General features: G+C 29.4%; 1 protein-coding gene across 1 annotated transcript in view; it reads left to right on the top strand.

Annotated features, from left to right (window-relative positions):
- Positions 1 to 16,842, top strand: part of LOC107456190 (EF-hand calcium-binding domain-containing protein 6) — a 39,921-nt gene extending 23,079 nt beyond the window's left edge. Inside the window, exons 15-20 of the mRNA XM_087151788.1 lie at positions 1,278 to 1,466; positions 5,280 to 5,510; positions 8,041 to 8,535; positions 12,771 to 12,942; positions 13,030 to 13,211; positions 16,490 to 16,842. Coding sequence (XP_087007914.1) covers positions 1,278 to 1,466; positions 5,280 to 5,510; positions 8,041 to 8,535; positions 12,771 to 12,942; positions 13,030 to 13,211; positions 16,490 to 16,756 — 1,536 coding nt within the window. The 3' untranslated portion in view covers positions 16,757 to 16,842. The remainder of the gene's footprint in view (positions 1 to 1,277; positions 1,467 to 5,279; positions 5,511 to 8,040; positions 8,536 to 12,770; positions 12,943 to 13,029; positions 13,212 to 16,489) is intronic.
- Positions 16,843 to 17,121: the final 279 nt, after the last annotated feature.

Here is a 17,121-nt window from a genome sequence, read left to right as displayed (position 1 = left end):
GAAAATTTGATCAATAAATAAAAAAGTTATTCAAGATGCCCACTTTAATCCCCATGTCTGCATTAACCTTCTCAACCCTTACTACCTTCCCAAATGTGTAAATAGCCTATATAGTTAGCACATTTGCAAAGTTATCCATCGATATTTAGAGCCACTTTCTTGAGCAAAAAACTACTTACACTAATTCGATAATATAATAGTTTCAATAAGCGCACTAAGAACCATCTTAATTATGGTAGAACCATCTTAATTATCGTCCTTTATCTTAAGGCAATCTCACCATTTATGACTGTCATATTTGCAAACTTTAAAATCAAGAACTCGATACTAAAAAAAATCGAGCAGTACGAGCAATTTTTGTGGAAATAGGTCTTGGCGTCTTATTACGCTCATTCTACTTTTTAAAAACTTCTATAAGTTTATATTGGAAAAAAAATGAAAAAAACTGACTATTACTGAAATAACATATTGTGAACGGTACCAAGTTTTACATTTTTGAAATATTTTTAAACTTAAAAAAATTACAAGAAATTAGAGTAAGTGTAAAAAACGTAAAAAATTTTTCACAAAAGTTATTAGAACTTCTGAAAACTATTTTAATTGAGTTTTTAAAGTCAGCAAATACGAAATTCGTAAATATGGTGAAATTGCGCCAAAGTAAGCAAAATAGATGGGGAACAGCAAATATATTATAACTGTACAAGTTTAAAAAATGCTTTAATTAAAAAGTATCTCTTTCCATTTTAATAAAATGCCCATTTTAATTTAATGCCTATAAGTCCCATAATTATATACGCAGAAATAGAATTTAGCTATATACAGGGTTATTCATAATTCCCCCCGGGGTTTCTAAGCGTTATAGTAAAAAAACGGAGACGAATATGGCAAAAAAGAACATATGAAATTATTCCGAAAGTATTCAAGTTTTAATTTAAGCAGTTATCGGTAGATGGCAGTAGCATGTAAAACTGAAGACAGTTGCAGTAAAGAAAAATGGCGTTTACAGGTGGAGGGAATTATGAACAACCCTGTATATAAAAAATTTTAATGTATATGCATAGCCTTACAATGCATTTTCGTTATTGTATTATTATTTTTCATAGTATGTTATTATTATTGTATTATCACTACTAATAAGTAGTTATCAATATTATAATATATGCCTCAATTATTATAACAGCATGTACATAATTATGATAAATTTAATAATAATTTATCAATAACACGAAAAATTGCTATTTAATAGTTTTTAAGGTATCTATTTTATTATAATTTAGGCTATAAATGCATTTGATTCTGAAGAAACTGGTTTCATGCATATTGATGATTTTCGTAAAATTCTACAAAGTTTCTGCTTTCTGTTAACCGATTCTCAGTTCAGAGAAATTCTTGGTAATACTCCTGTAGTTATTAACAAGATAAATTACTCTCATTTCATAAAGAACTACAAGAAAGGTAGTTTTGAGGTAAGTGTGTTACAAAAATTGCTTCTCCGGTAAAAAAATTCTTTATTTAAACTTCAAATCAATATACTGTTTCTTATGGTAGAAATTTCTTGGTGATAGATTATGGTTTCATTATGGTAGAAAAATATCTATATTAAAAAAATACTTAAATAAACTCCCGGATTTTTGGTTCTGTACTTAAAGAAATCGAAATAGAATTTTGTTAAAAAAAAATTTACGAAAATTTAAAATGTTCGAACACTTTTCAATCACTTTTTCGCCTTAGGTGAACTACTTTTTGTAAAATTATATTTTCTCACTCATTGTATAAATCAAGCATCTATATGCACTCTTAAGAAAATCAATTAAAAATTGAACCACAATGTCAGTACCTTGAACAATAATATGGTGCAACTTTTCTGCAACCTCAATCAAACATCAAATTAAATCATATTTCAGTTGCACTATAGTACTGTATAATCACGTTCAGTTCATCAAATTTTTTATCGATAATCTAGTTCAAGTTTGAACCATAATAGGCTGAGGTAACCTGGCTAGTAGGGCGTAGGGTCCGTATCCGATAAACCTAGAGTTCGATCACCGCTGACCTCTGGGGACACTGGTTCAGAAATAGATCGTCCTCTGGTTCAGGTCAAAATTACGATCTGTGGATGATGTGCGAATGTGTCCTCCCTGTAAAACGGGGTGTGACGTATATATGTTGTCTCCGGATCATCCTCAGGAATGATTCCCAGTCCTTCACTAATAATCCATTTTGCAGCTCTAGTACGACGTAAATGAAGAGTACTAAAGTACCGAAAAAAGTGCACCATAATAAAATTTCAACACATATGAATGATACAATCGTTCAGTACTAACATTTTTGAATAAGTAGGAATCAACTCAAAAACTGTATCAAAATTAATGAAATTAGTGTAATAAAATTTATCAAAAATTAATAAATGTAGTAAACCATACAGTTTTAACAGGAATTGAGCAGGTAAAAATATTTTTCTGAATCTTTTTTTTTTCTTCCTGAACAATTGTTTTTTATTTTACCAATTGGCTTTTACTTTCTTAATAATTTTCAATCCTTAAAATAATCATATAGCTCACAATGTTTTAAGCATTTTATACTTTATGAAAGCAATTTGGAAGAAGAACCAATTGCTTAACATTTGAAATATTTTTAGCGCAATTCTCAGACCTTGACAGATGGTACGTGGTTTTAAAAAAACAGCTGTTAGAACTACTGAACATAATTCAACCAATATTTAATCGAAAAATAATTTCTTTTAAGAATATACGCTGAAACTATAACAAAAAGCAAAGATACAGAGCATATAACATTGATGCAAGTGTAACTAGAATAAATTTTGCAAATTTTTTCCCTCCAGATTTTATATAGCATGATTTTCCTTTATTTCATGAATGTTTAGTCTCTATAAGATACTGAAACTTGAAAAAATAATAATTATTCTCCGAAAACAAAATCTATTTTCAATTCTTCAGCATATTAAATGACACCAAAGATTAATAAAAGGATATATGGTTGTTTCTGTTTCAAAATTTTAAGTAATTTAAATAGTTATAATCATTATATTATACAGTTTTAGTAATAGACCTTAAGAACACAAACAATGTGGAATTTTCTTAATAAAATGACTCACAAAAAATTTCTTACATTAACAAAGAATACTTGAAAAAAAATGAAAAAATCTCGAACAATTTCTTTCTTACCCAAGTCAAAATTTTTGATGGTTTTCCATTGATAAACCAACATAATTTTGATGGTAACCATCAATAATTCCATCATGAACCATTATATTTTTTCATGGTAAACAACATAAGTAACCATCATCCCAATGTAGGAATTCGAACTGATTTATGATGGTTCAGTATAAAAATAGGAACTTGTTTTCATGGTTTGTTCATGTTGTACCATCAGAAATTTACATCATAGTTTCCTAGAAATCAAATGTTGGAATGATCGTGAGCCAGCATCACCCTAGTGCAGGGATGGCGAACCGATGGCACGCGTGCCATTTACGGCACGCGACACAATATTTTGGGCACTCCACCGATCACAATTGTTGTTACACTATGAATTGTTATTACACAAACGTTATTACACTATGAAGCATATGTAACAATTAAATTATAATTCACAAAAAACAAACAAAATAATAAACAATTATTAATAAAAAAAATTAAAAATTAATACTAAAAAAACAATTAATAACCGTAAAAAACAAGCTAACAGTAAATAACTAGCAAAAAAAATCAACAGTCCTGCTTAAACTAGCATCTTACAACCTAATATAAGTTATTGGTCATTTAATCTGCAACAACAGAAGTCACACTGATATTACTTTAGGTTGAATTACGTGTATAACTGAGACATTGCAAAAAAAAAATTTTTCAATGTAAATAAAGAGTTTTTGAGTTGATAGTATTTAGTATTATTATTTTCCCAATAATCACGAAGTCAAAATTATTTGACGGCACGTCTATGACCTCATTAAGCAATTTTTTGGAAAAAATGGCACGTTGGTGTATAAAGGTTCGCCACCCCTGCCCTAGTGTATGAATTAGGATTGATTTATGATGGACCAAAAAAATGTTTTTAAGTTATATTCCTGCTGAAAAAGCAAGAATTATTATTAAACTATCATGAAAATGCATTGCTGTACCATTATGGACCATCACGAATTTCCATCATAGTATCTTAGAAATCAAATGTTTATACGATCATGAACAACCATCATTCCAATCTAGGAATTCGGACTGATTTATGAAGGTCTAACATAAAAAATAATAATAAATTGTTTTGATGATATATTACTGAGAACTAACAATAATTCCCATTAAACCATCGTGAAAATGTATAGATGGAACCATCAGGAATTGTTAGTTCACGAGAGTCACACTTCTCTTGACGGTTAACCATCATATTATTAGAGTATCATTTTCCACCATGGATAGACGGAAGCGTGTGGTCATATCAAAAACCACGAACACATAATGGAAAATGTTGGAAGATGGTAACCATCAAAGTATATTGGACCACCATGAATCGCACTGAAACCAACATAAACCAACAAAATTTTTTGATTCGAATAAACAAGAATTTTGACTTGGGTAGTTATACATCTTTAAAGCATTTTTTTTTTTATTAAATACATGGAAATTCTTAAAGTATCAAAAACTAATTTATTTGCTACTTGTAAGTAAACTGAAAGAATTTCTCGAAAAACGTACTTTTAAGAGTAAGAGAACTCTTATCAGTACCGTCTTTACGCATGGGCACACCCGGGCAGTGCCCGAGGGTCCAGGCACTCAAGGAGTCCAGCCCGGGATTCCTTTTGATAAATTATATTTAGAAAAACTAAAAATAAACAAAATTGCCTTATTTTTTTTTTTAAATAAATATATTCCATTGTATAAAGTGTGGATTTTGTTATTCTTTCTACACATAGGGATCGATTATCATGCAAACAACAATAATTTGAGTAGCTTATCACCGGGAAGACTTAAAAAGTCAACCGAAATCTATTTTTCTGCGTTCCAATGAAGTTTTTATGTGGATTCAATCTTTTGGGGAAATCAAAATGTATTTCAATTGTTTAAATTATTGCATGTGTTATAAATGTTTTATTTTATGCATGTGAAGTTTTTTTAGTTCGATTTTAAACAGTATACAATGTTATAAGGGCCCAAAAAATTTCTGTGCTCGGGGGCCCTGCATGCTATTAAGACTGCCCTGACTCTTATATAGCTGTTTTCTTTTAATTAAAGCTTTATTGCAAATTTATTTATGTATTTCAAATAAAGGATGAAGAAAAGTGGGCACTCTGCGTGAAAAAATTAACAGCTTTCCCAGATAAAGTGAAAAAGTTGGATGCTGATGATGTAATAAGACACATTAAAGAAGCAGTAAAATGCCACAAGGACAAATTTCTTCAAGAATTTAAGGAACAAGATTTTTGCAATATCGGTATAGCTAGACAAGAAGTGGTTCAAAAACTTCTTCATAAGTATGTTTTCAGAATGAGTCCCGAACAGGTAAATTAACTTTTTCAATTCATTATATTGATAAACCTCTCGGTTTCAGTAACTTCAATTCATGCAATTTATTGAATGACTTCTCTGTTTTAATAGTTTTAATAGTTTCAATTCAAACATTTTATTGTCGCTCCCCTCTGTTTCAGTAGTTTTAATTCATACATCTTATTGGGAATCCACTCTGTTCCAGTAATTTTAATTCATTCATTTTTATCAAGGAAGTTCACTGTTTTAGTAGTTTCAATTCGTGCAATTTATTGAATAACCTCTCTCAGTTATTTCGATACAGAACCTCTCTGTTTAAATAGTTCCAATTCATCTATTTTATTAATGAAATTATCTTTTTAAGTAGTTTCAACTCATATATTTTATTAAGGATTTTCTCTGTTCTAGTAATTTCAATTTATTCATTATATTGAAGAACTTTTCTGTTTTAGTAGTTTCACTTAATTAAGGAAACTTTCTGTTTTAATATTTTCACTAACTCAAGTAAGCTCCCTGCTCTCTCTTTCAATAGTTTTCAAAAAACCTCTCTGTGCAATTCGTAAATTTTTTACGAACCTTTTTGCTTCAGTTGTTCAAATTTCTATTTTTCATTGAAGAACAGTTGTTTAAAATATACTGGATTTCAACTATTCTTAGCGAAAATAATAGCTACGGCATTTAGTGAAATGGCAATCATAAAAATTAAGGAGCAATTTATTTTTTTTTGGTTGGATAAGATTTCTAATAGTTTCGCTTATTTCAAATCTGTAATCGGTTTCACTCGGCAAGATCCAGTTTTTCTTCGTAAAAGGACATTTTTAGTCTATTTTTAGCCGGAATGTGCAATTTTAAAAACGTTATATACATTAAAAGGTCACTTAAATGTTGCAACAAACGTCTAAGAAAGTTATGGCAATTCTCATCAAGATTAAAATTGTCTACGAACTCATACCTGGAAATGTCATACGCCGCTGGAAGCGCTTACTTATTATGAACTGATTTTTCTGACATGTCATAGTAGGGAAGTGTACTTAGCCGAGTGCAAAATTTCCTGACATTTCTAAACGGTTTTAATCCTGATGATGTGCCCTAACTTCCTTATATGTTTGTCACCACTTTTAAGAGATCCACTTTCTTACATATAAGGTCTTTAAAATTGTACATTTTGACCAAGCATAGACTAAAATTGTCACTTTAAAAAGAAAAACTAAAGCTTGGAGAGAGAGGCCAATTAGAAATCCACACTCGAATAAGACAATATGAAATATTACAATCAAATGCAACATAAATTGTGTTTCCCAGTGTCAAAGTACATGTCATCAAAGTACGTTTTTATATTGTCTGACTGACGAATATTGTGAATATTTCATCTTCAATTCTAAAGTTACCATTTTTAATAACGGAATCGTGTTTTTTAATTTAAAAACGTTAACAAATTTGACTGTTTATCTAAGTTGAAAAATGGAGGTTAAAAATTAAATCCTCGCATCAGTTTAGCGTCGCTACGTTATTAGTTATTCATATCGCCAACTAACATTATATTTCTCATTAATTTACATGGATAAATGTCAAGTTAAACTTTTTTTTTCTCGTGATAAAGATGCTTCCGCCATTTTTCCAAAATAATAAATTACGTAAAGTATTATAATTTATTCCTCATTTGGAACTAAAAATAGCTCTTGATGATTTAGATACTCATTTCTTTTTATGATCACGAACGAAGTAGAATAAAGATGTATAATGAAATATTTGTTAGAAGAAAAAAAACTGTTATTAAATTTGATTGTTATACTCTATACATCTAGCATTTGCAACGATTGCATTTCATCTCCCTTTAATTTACCTAAATCGCATGAAATTTAACAAATAACTGAAAAAGGGAATAGTTTTATTTGTTATTTTACTTTTAAGCACTTTAAATTGTTTTTTGAAAGATCTATATATTTCTTTTGAGCAACGATCAAAATACATAAAAAATCGAGTTATATAATAACTTTAGAAGTCATAATAATAACTTTAAAATTATAATTTGATCCAAACAATGTAAACTGTGTTCTTTATTTATTTACATGCATTTCAAAATGAAATCTAATATATAGATAAATAAAATGTTTTAAAATAATCATCATCTCTGTATACATAATCGTCTTAGTTATCTATATATTAAAAAAACTAGTTATAAAAATATTAGGTGATTAAGTGATTAAAAGTGCAAAAGATAGTTTCGGTGGGTATCGGACCAACAGTTTCTTGGCTTAAAACCAGGTGCTCTAACATGGAAGTCAGTGTAGAAATGTACACGTACACCCCATCTCAAATCTCAATCAAATCTTGGGAAGCTGTATGTAAGATTCACGACATTAATATAAAATGTTTCATTATTGTTGTTTGTTTTTATGCTTCTTAAATTTTCACTTAAAATTTAACTATCCTTATTCAAAATTATACCATCTTTACTAATTAGAACAGATACACAAAGAAATTTTAAACTGCTGAGTCTTTTTTGTCTCATTCTTAATATTTCTTTTTTTTTATTTATTTCTAGTTCAATAATCTTTGGGAAAAGCTTCCTAAAAACGAGATTGGTTTTTTAAACTACGAAGAATTTTTAAACGAATGGTGCAATAACTACAAGTGCGATAATGGATACAGATGTTCGAGGCCTGCATCTCGAGCAAGTCAATGTTCTTTGGCGTCCTCAAAGAGATCTCTCCAATCGACACCAAGATATAATTGGAGAGAAAGACCAAAAACCGCTAGTTCGATAGCCTCTTCCAAATCTTCTTCTGCAAAGTCCTGTTTCAGACCAAGATCGGCTGCATCAAGCCATTCTACAATCATAACCAAGTCAGTTGCGATCGCAGGATCAGATGAGAACTCTGATGAAGGAAACCTTAGGCTAGAAGGCTTGAAATATGGAGTGCTTACCAATCAAGAGTATAAACAATTCCGAAAATTAGATTTCAGAAAAGAAAATCCTGGTTCACGAAGTCGAAGTATCAATGGCTCTATGTCTGCAAAAACATGCTTTGTTATACACGTAAGTAGTTTTCATTATTATTATTTTATTTTTATTTTATTTATTTTTTCGCGTAACTTTATGAAAATGAAGGCAAAAAGAAAAGAAGCTAAAGGGGATCCAAAAATAACAGAAAGGTTTAAAGACTAGTTATCAGAAAAAAAGAAAAAGAAAGCTACAGAAATATACTGTTTAAGAAGCTAATATTTTCTCTCCGAATTTCAAATTAAGCTACAAAGTTTGTCAACAGGTGGGACTGATGACTGAAAAAAAAAATCAATGTTTTCAAATTAATTACAAAGGTCGTGGTGCAGTCTTGAGAACAAAATGAACACGTCCTGTAAATATTTCAATTTAAATGTCCTTTTTTTCCCAGTGCACGCACTATTCTTTCCAAATATATATATATATATATATATATATATATATATATATATATATATATATATATATATATATATATATATATATATATATATATATATATATATATATATATATATATATATTCAAGCCTTGCTATTTTATGTTATATCTATTTATGTTATATGTCAGCAAAAAAATAAAAAAAAAAACAATCAAGATTCATGTTAAGACTGTCTGATTCTAAAATACTTTGCTTTTAAATTATAAAAAATAAAAAAAAATCTTGGCTTGAAAAGATCATTTTTACAGTATTTACTCAATTCTAATCTTTGGACGGTAGTTTTAATGCGTTTTTCAGCCCATAAACCAACAGATAAGATGAATGAGACATAAAAAAAAATCTAAGAAAATAAGTAAAAAAAAATAATTGATAGGTTAATCTGCGTTTTTCCATCTGTCTCATAAAGACAGGCACGGTAGTGACATCAGAATTAAAGACTATTATGCCAGTTTAATAGCCATTAGAGTAATAAAAACTTTTTGTCCAGCTTGCTATATTTTGACTTAAGATTCAAAACGTGCCAAAATAAAGGATTTTGTCAAGTGATTTATTTGTTCTGCATCGTTTGCGTAACTTCTACAGTTGAGATAAAACGGTGTGTCAAATCAGTAGCGATCAATCTCCGGCGTCCATTAAAATAAAAATTACCCAGTCTTTTAGAGAGAAAAAATTAAATGATTGACTTTTATTTCTAAAATTATAACAACTTATAAAATGAATTGATAACAATTAATATTTTCAGTTATCTTGTAGATAGGACAAATTCTATATTGAATAATTTGTCCCAGTAAGACATCATCGTGCCCTTACCTCATTTACCCTTAAGATATTTTTCTATTAAAAGTTGACTGCGCTAAATTTTTTGACACCCCCCCCCCCGCTCCAAATGGTTTTAAGGAAACCTTAAGTCTATTTCTCAAAGGCTTTTTCGCATAGATAAAAAACATAGTTTAAATTCTTTGCACTTAAAGTAAAGCTTTGATTTCATACTATATATATCTAACAATGAAAAATTGTCTGGGTTCGGAAATTGACCAATATTTCATATATTTAAAGAAAAAAATAATTTTACTTTTCAGGAAATCGCCAAATTGGCTACTTTTTTTCACCTTCATGTATATAAAATTTAAAATTTCCGAATAATTATCTATTTTTGCAAATTTTTCGCCCAGATCATACAGTGAGGGAGCATTTATTCAAATATTTAAAAAAGAAATCTCAAACGCTTTTGATGTTTTAGAAACGGTGAATTTTCTTCATTTTGCTTCATTATGCAATAGAGGTCGTCAGAATCAGTGTTGACGTATGCCTGTTTAGGCAGAGGGGGTGCAATTGTTCTTGTTTTTCAGTGGCGCCATCTATGATCAAGAATAGACAACCCAGCTCCCTACCGACCAGGCTATCCCGGCCTCGTCAAAATCAGTGGTCGTCAGAAAAGAACTACTGTAAAAGCTAGATGTAACAATTAGAGCATATTACGAGAAGTTCGCTATAACGGATAACTTCCAAGTCATCGTCAATTGGATTTGTAAATTACCACTCGCCTCATTGCCAGTCAACTAAAAGGAAGTGGAGACTCAAATTTGATAAACAACCTATAACTTTTCCCCATCGTTATTTATTTATTGAAAACTGTTTAACATCAATTGTCAAAAGTATATCAATTTAGAAAAACTCAGGAAAACAGAATTTTCATTAAAATGTCCAATGTCTCCATTTCAAAATTTTGATCCATCAGTTTGTGAGGGAAAGTTTTGCGTTCCCAAACATTTTTAAATAAAAAGTTCTTTAAAGTCAGTATGTTTAACTTAATTTTGCCACTTATTTATATTATTTTTATAGTTGAATTAATTTTTTATACCCCTAGATAATTTCTATAAAGAATTTTTTTTTTAAATATATCCAAGCAGAGAAAAAAAGTTTGCAATAAGTGGGTATTAAATGCAAAGGAACAATCGATATCAGTCACCGACTTACTAGGTTTGATGAAAAAAATGGCTACCAACTTATTCAAATCTACGGGCTACTAATTGAAAATTTTAAATTTTCAGGTCTACAGTCAATATGCTAATATCAAAGATAGAGAAATTTTATGTTTACAACGAGTTAGAAATTATTAGGCTTCCACTATTAAGATATATATAAATTGGTGATTCTTTTTAAACATGACATTTCAGACCAACCTTCAAATTTAAAGTCTTCAAAATAATCTAAAATTTTTTTTGTATACTTCTTTAGTTACATTTATTAATATCTTACAGGCAGCAGTGTAGTTTATTGACATTTGCTCGAGAGAAAAAATAAAATAGAAATTCACCAAATCTTGAATGCCAGGAAAATGACATATTAGCTGAGAAGTTTAAAAAACAGTCATTTTAAGTTAATATAGTAACTCAACTTAAGCCTTTATGTTAGATGGACCATACATTGCTTAAATTAATTCTTTATATCCACTGTAGAAAGAATTAAAAAAAAAAATTTTTTTTTTGTTGCTGATATGTACAGAATAAAATTATGTATAATAATCAATCATTAAATAAATAAATAACTTTGATTACATCCAACCATATTACAATCATACATAAACTTGGTATTAGGTTAACATTTGCTTTTCCTCCTTACAGTATTAGCAGTTAAAAAAATTTATGGTAACACTTCAATGTCCTGGAATTCATAAGCCAGGAAAATGACAGCCAGGATAATGACAAATTCGCCGTTTTATAGCATATAACTTTACTTTAACTTAATATTTTGGCCTAAGACGTTCACATTCTGCAGAAAACAACAGGATTTCTTAAAATAACTCAGATAAATCTATGTAGTTTATGTTATTAATGATTTCAAGAAGCCAGGAACATAACAACACAAAAACCTACTCATCTTGAAAAATTTTTTGAAATAGATTTTGAACCAGAAAATTGGTTCTTTATTCATGCAACAAGACATGTTCATATAGGAGGGTATCTAATCAATGAACATAAGATATTGATTGCTGGCTCTATCTATTTTGGTTATATACCACTAAATAAAAGTAGCCAGGAAAATGACAGATTTTCTTGGGACAAACAAATAATTGACAGAAAAAATTAATTCAAACGAAGTTTTTTTAAATAATACCCTCTGCGTATATTCTAGAAATGCTTACACCGGTTGAGATAAAAAAATTAGATATTGAAAAATTTATGGGAAGTTTTGAAGCTAGTTATTATTGGAAACATTGTTTGGGACATGCCAGGAAAATGACATTTTGAAGTTCAATTAAATTTTTTAACTAGACAAAGCAGTCAATGCTAGTGAAAAGTCATTTTAAAATGCTAACAGCAATGCAATTTATTGATTTTTTTGAAAAAAAGTTCTTTTAGTATTATAGTATTAGATCTTGGAGCAAAGAACAGTGAATTGTCATATTTCTTGAGAATCACCCATATATATATATGTATATATTAGGAATCCAAAATATTCTATATATATTAGGAAGTTGCGTTTTTGTTGTTTAAGTAAGCAATATTATACCGAAAAAGGGGAAATTGGAAAATATTTTTATTTATATCTGCTATAACGCAAACTTGTGAATATAACGATCAGCCAAGTTATTTTCTTCCTTACAAAAGAAAACAAGACCCGCAGATCATCAGCGCCTACAATGTATTCTACAAAAAATGCTATCATGCAACTACTAAGCAAGGTTGATGTTGCAATCGACTATCCACCTAAGCAATAAAACAAAATGAGATACACCTTAAAATATATGTGAAAAAAAATTGCAATTTTTATTAACCTTATATTTTACTAGCCCCATTCAATATGTTAATTTTTTCTTAATGTTTAGGAAAAAAAGGATGAAAATGCCATGAAGAATGAAATCATGAATAATGGATTTTTAGCAAATGAGGCAAATTCTTTCATAAACAGTATTAAAACAAGATGGCGAGATATTTTAAGACGTTGTAAAGTTTTGGATACAGCGAATCAGAATACTCTTCCGTGGAAAGATTTTTTAAGTAAGGACTTTTTTAAATAAAAAGCATTTTAGTGCTATTATGTTTATTAATGTTTTATACATAAATACATATATATTTTTATTAAAGGTGTTTTAGAAAAAACTGGAATTTATGTGACTTCTGCCGTTGAGCAACTTTTGAACGTTCAATTCAATATAAAAGTTGGTTTTCCTGTTAATTATTGGTTATTCTTAAAAAATATTGTACTAAATCTGGACAACTCATTGAATACAAATCACCAGATTAAGAGAACAGCAGCTTCAGTAAAAGTAAGTTGAATAGATTTCTTATTTATCAAGACTTTATTCATAAAAAATTTTGACCTTATAATCGGATTTTTGTGTACTTACCCAAGGGAAAAAATCTTGATGTTTTTCCATCGATGGCCCAACATGGTTACCATCTTGAATTCTCATCTAAGACCAACATACAACTTGATGGGACCAGCAATTTTGCCCAACATCCCAATTTAGGAATTGGCACGTTTTCAAGTTGGGCCAACATAGAATACCCAACATGGTTCGATGGATTTTCATGTTGGGACAACATAGCATTCTCAACATAGTATGATGGATTTCTATGTTGGACCAACATAGCATACCCAACATACAAGGGGTGATCAAATGAAAAGGTACGAAACGACACTGTGGGTACAAATGTAGACTTTATTCAAAATATACACCATAGGCCTGAGCACAACGATCCCACTGATGAACAAGCCGCAGGATTCTTTGCTCCCAGAATTCCTGTAGCCGTGACGAGATCCAGTCCTTCACAGCGTCCTTGAGTATGTCGTCCGAGTTGAAGAGCTTCCCTTTCAGGTGTTTCTTCAGTGGACCAAACACATGGAAATCGCAGGGCGACATGTCCGGACTGTAGGGCGGATAGTCCAACGTCTCCCACTTGAACTTGGCCAGTTCCATGTGTGTCACTCTGGAGACGTGTGGAGTCGCGTTATCATGGAGCAGAACCACACCCTCCGTGAGCAGCCCCGGTTTTTTTTATTCTTGATGGACCTGCGTAGGCGTCAGAGTGTCTCACAATACACATCGGAGTTAATGGTTTTTCTGTGCTCGTGGAAATTGGATAACACCTCGCTGCTCTTCAATCGTCGAATTTTGCAACGCGAACGCCATCCTGTCTTCATACGGACTGCCTCATCATTTGGACGACACTTTTGATAAGAGCCTCTGCTCTCTCCTGCACACGTGGGCACCAGCGCATGCTCCGATCCCAGACAGAGACTCCAATCGCATCCCGAGATGTCTCGCTACGTTCTTCCATAGCGGAATATGCACATATTTAACTGTTAAGTTTTTACGTCGTTTCATACCTTTTCATTTGATCACCCCTTGTAGTATAATGGACTTTTATATTGAGCCAGCATAACATACCCAACATAATATAATGGAGTTTTGTAATGGGCTAGCACAGAATACCCAACATAGTATGATGGATTTTTATTTTGATCCAACATAGCATACCCAACATAGTAGGATGGATTTTTAAAATGGGCCAACAAAACGAAAAAAATCTGTCATTATTCAATATAAGTAAAGCTTACTTTTGATATGTATTCTACATAAAGGGGTAGGGCTTGCTTTTGGCATAATTCTACATAAAAGGGTAAAGGGAGCAAATAAAATGGATTTTCAAATTTAAAACTAAAATTGGACAATTCAAAAATTAAATTTTGTAATTGTAAGATATTATTGTGCCTGATAGAAAGGCAAATAAAAGATTGATATATATATATTGCGAATGATTAATAAAGCTATAAAAACAGACACTAAAACTTACACTGTAAAAAAAATCCTGAAAATCTATAGTTAAACTACTGGTAGTGAAATATGACATTAATCAAGACTACTTTTCACAGATAATTTTCTGTGAAGGTTGAAAAGTACTGTTGAGACTATATTTTTCCGAAATTTTTACCTCAATTATTTACAGAACTTTTTACAGTGTACCTTCATTTAATAAATACAGCCATTTTTTAAACAGATTTCTTCTCAACTATTAAAATATAAAAGCTAAATAATTGATTATCGCTAAGTGTGTGTAGATATTCACAGATATAAATTTGTAATATTACTCTGATACTTAAATATAATGATTATTTTTGTGTTTAGAATAAAAAGTTAGTAAATGAAATAATATTTTCATTGAATAGTATTAGTTTAAAATAAAATTATTTTTTAAAAAACGATTATATATATGAAAGGTTATTCAGAAATGTTTTCTAAATTTCAGGTTTCATTTTGAAATAAAATAAAAAACAAGATACCTGGTAATAAATTCTTGTATGAAAGGAGTCAAGTGTACATGATTTTAATATTAATTTTAACATCTTTATAGAATTATATAGATTTTATACATTTATGTAGATAATATAAATAGTTAATTATTATAAACTGTTGTACACTTTCGCTACTCAAACATTAGAAGACAACAGGTATTTCGATATCTTGTTAAAACACTTGATAGTTTCAATGTATTAATTATATACATAAAAAATATCCAACAATATTTTTTACTATCTATATACATTTAATTTTATTTTTTAATGATGTTTAATTTTAAATAATGCAAAATCAATTGAAATTCCACAATTCAATGTATTTTTAACTTAATAAATTATAAAATGTTAGTGTAAGTATACAATGTATTTATAAAACATAATACTTTAGATTTGTGATAAGCTTTAATGATTAAAACAAAAGCACCTATTTCATTTTTCAAAGACAAGATAACCAATTAATAATTCAGCACTCTTTTTATTTCTTTGCCTGATTAACTATTTAACAAGGCAAACATAAATTTAAACTGCAATTTTGAACTGTTTAAGGCAGAAAGAATGAAACCAACTACAGTAGGGAACCGATTATCCGGAACGATCGGGACCATCGTTATTCCGGATAACTGATTTTTCCGGTTTTCTTAATCGCTACAAAAAGCCGTTTTTTTATTGTTAAACCCAACTAAAAAAAATTAAAAAATTTGGAAATAATCTTAAAAAGAGGAAAAAACGATGAAGTAATACACTAATGATTATTTCCAAAATGATGGTAAGGTAAACATCTTACGAAAAAGAAAGAAAAATTCTAAAATCCTATGAGAAAAAAAAAATTTAAAAAATGGAGGAGAAATTTATCAAATTTCGTTCCGGTTTTTTGGTTTTTCGGTTTTCTGAATTCCAGATAACGGGTTCTGTACTGTACTTTTAATTCAATTGTTAATATTTTATTTCAGTTTGCAGCTAATATCTCAATCTTTTAATACTTATTAAATGCAACTTCTACAAAATATAGCTATGATCAAAAAAAGTTCGGACAGTTGGCAGAAGGGATTTTCAACATTTTAGGACAGTTTTGGACAATGGGGAAATGAAAATGGTTAAAACAGGGGATTTTACTATTGAGTCAAAAACCTTGCACATCCTAGTTAATTCTTATTGCTAAATGCCTAAAAAATCACTAGATATTTTTCCTTATAATAAATTTTTCTAATAATACATTTTTCTAAACATATACATTTTATTTTTTAGGTGAATAATAATGATGTAACAGGATTGAGCAAAGCTCTTCTAACATACAAAGATAAAATTTTAAAAAATTACAGAGATTTAAGATATGCATTTCGCAGGATTGATAAAGGGCATACAGGTTTCATTAAGTCCTTAGAATTCCGAAAAATTCTTGGTTTATATAAAATTCAATTATCAGAGGAAGATTTCTTTTACATACAAGATTATTTTGACCCAAAACTCACAGAACAAATAAATTATGATGCATTTTTGAATTCTTTTACATAATATAATTTATTTGAAATGTATCAGTAACTGTATAATAATTGTAAGTTTTAATAAAGCATAAATGAGAATCATCTTTTTAATAAAAATGCATGTTCCATTTTTATCTTCACATTTATTGTTTCTTTCATAAAAATATATTCTATTTTTATCCTCACACTTATTTATTACGTCTTTCCTAAAAATATATGTTCCATTTTTATCACCACATTTGTTAACTCTTACATAAAAATATATGTTCGATTTTTATCTTCACATTTATTATCTCTTTTATAGAAATGTGTGTCCTACTTTTATCTTCATGTTATATGCTTTTCAATATCTGAATTTTAGAAATATTTTTAAAAAAAGATCAAACTTAAAACAAA

The sequence above is a fragment of the Parasteatoda tepidariorum genome, chromosome 9, assembly GCF_982258835.1.
Source record: "Parasteatoda tepidariorum strain Cologne lab strain chromosome 9, Ptep-v5.0, whole genome shotgun sequence".
Classification (NCBI taxonomy): Eukaryota; Metazoa; Arthropoda; class Arachnida; order Araneae; family Theridiidae; genus Parasteatoda; species Parasteatoda tepidariorum.
The sequence above is the reverse complement of the archived record's forward strand: the minus strand, read 5'-3'. Positions and strand labels throughout refer to the sequence as shown.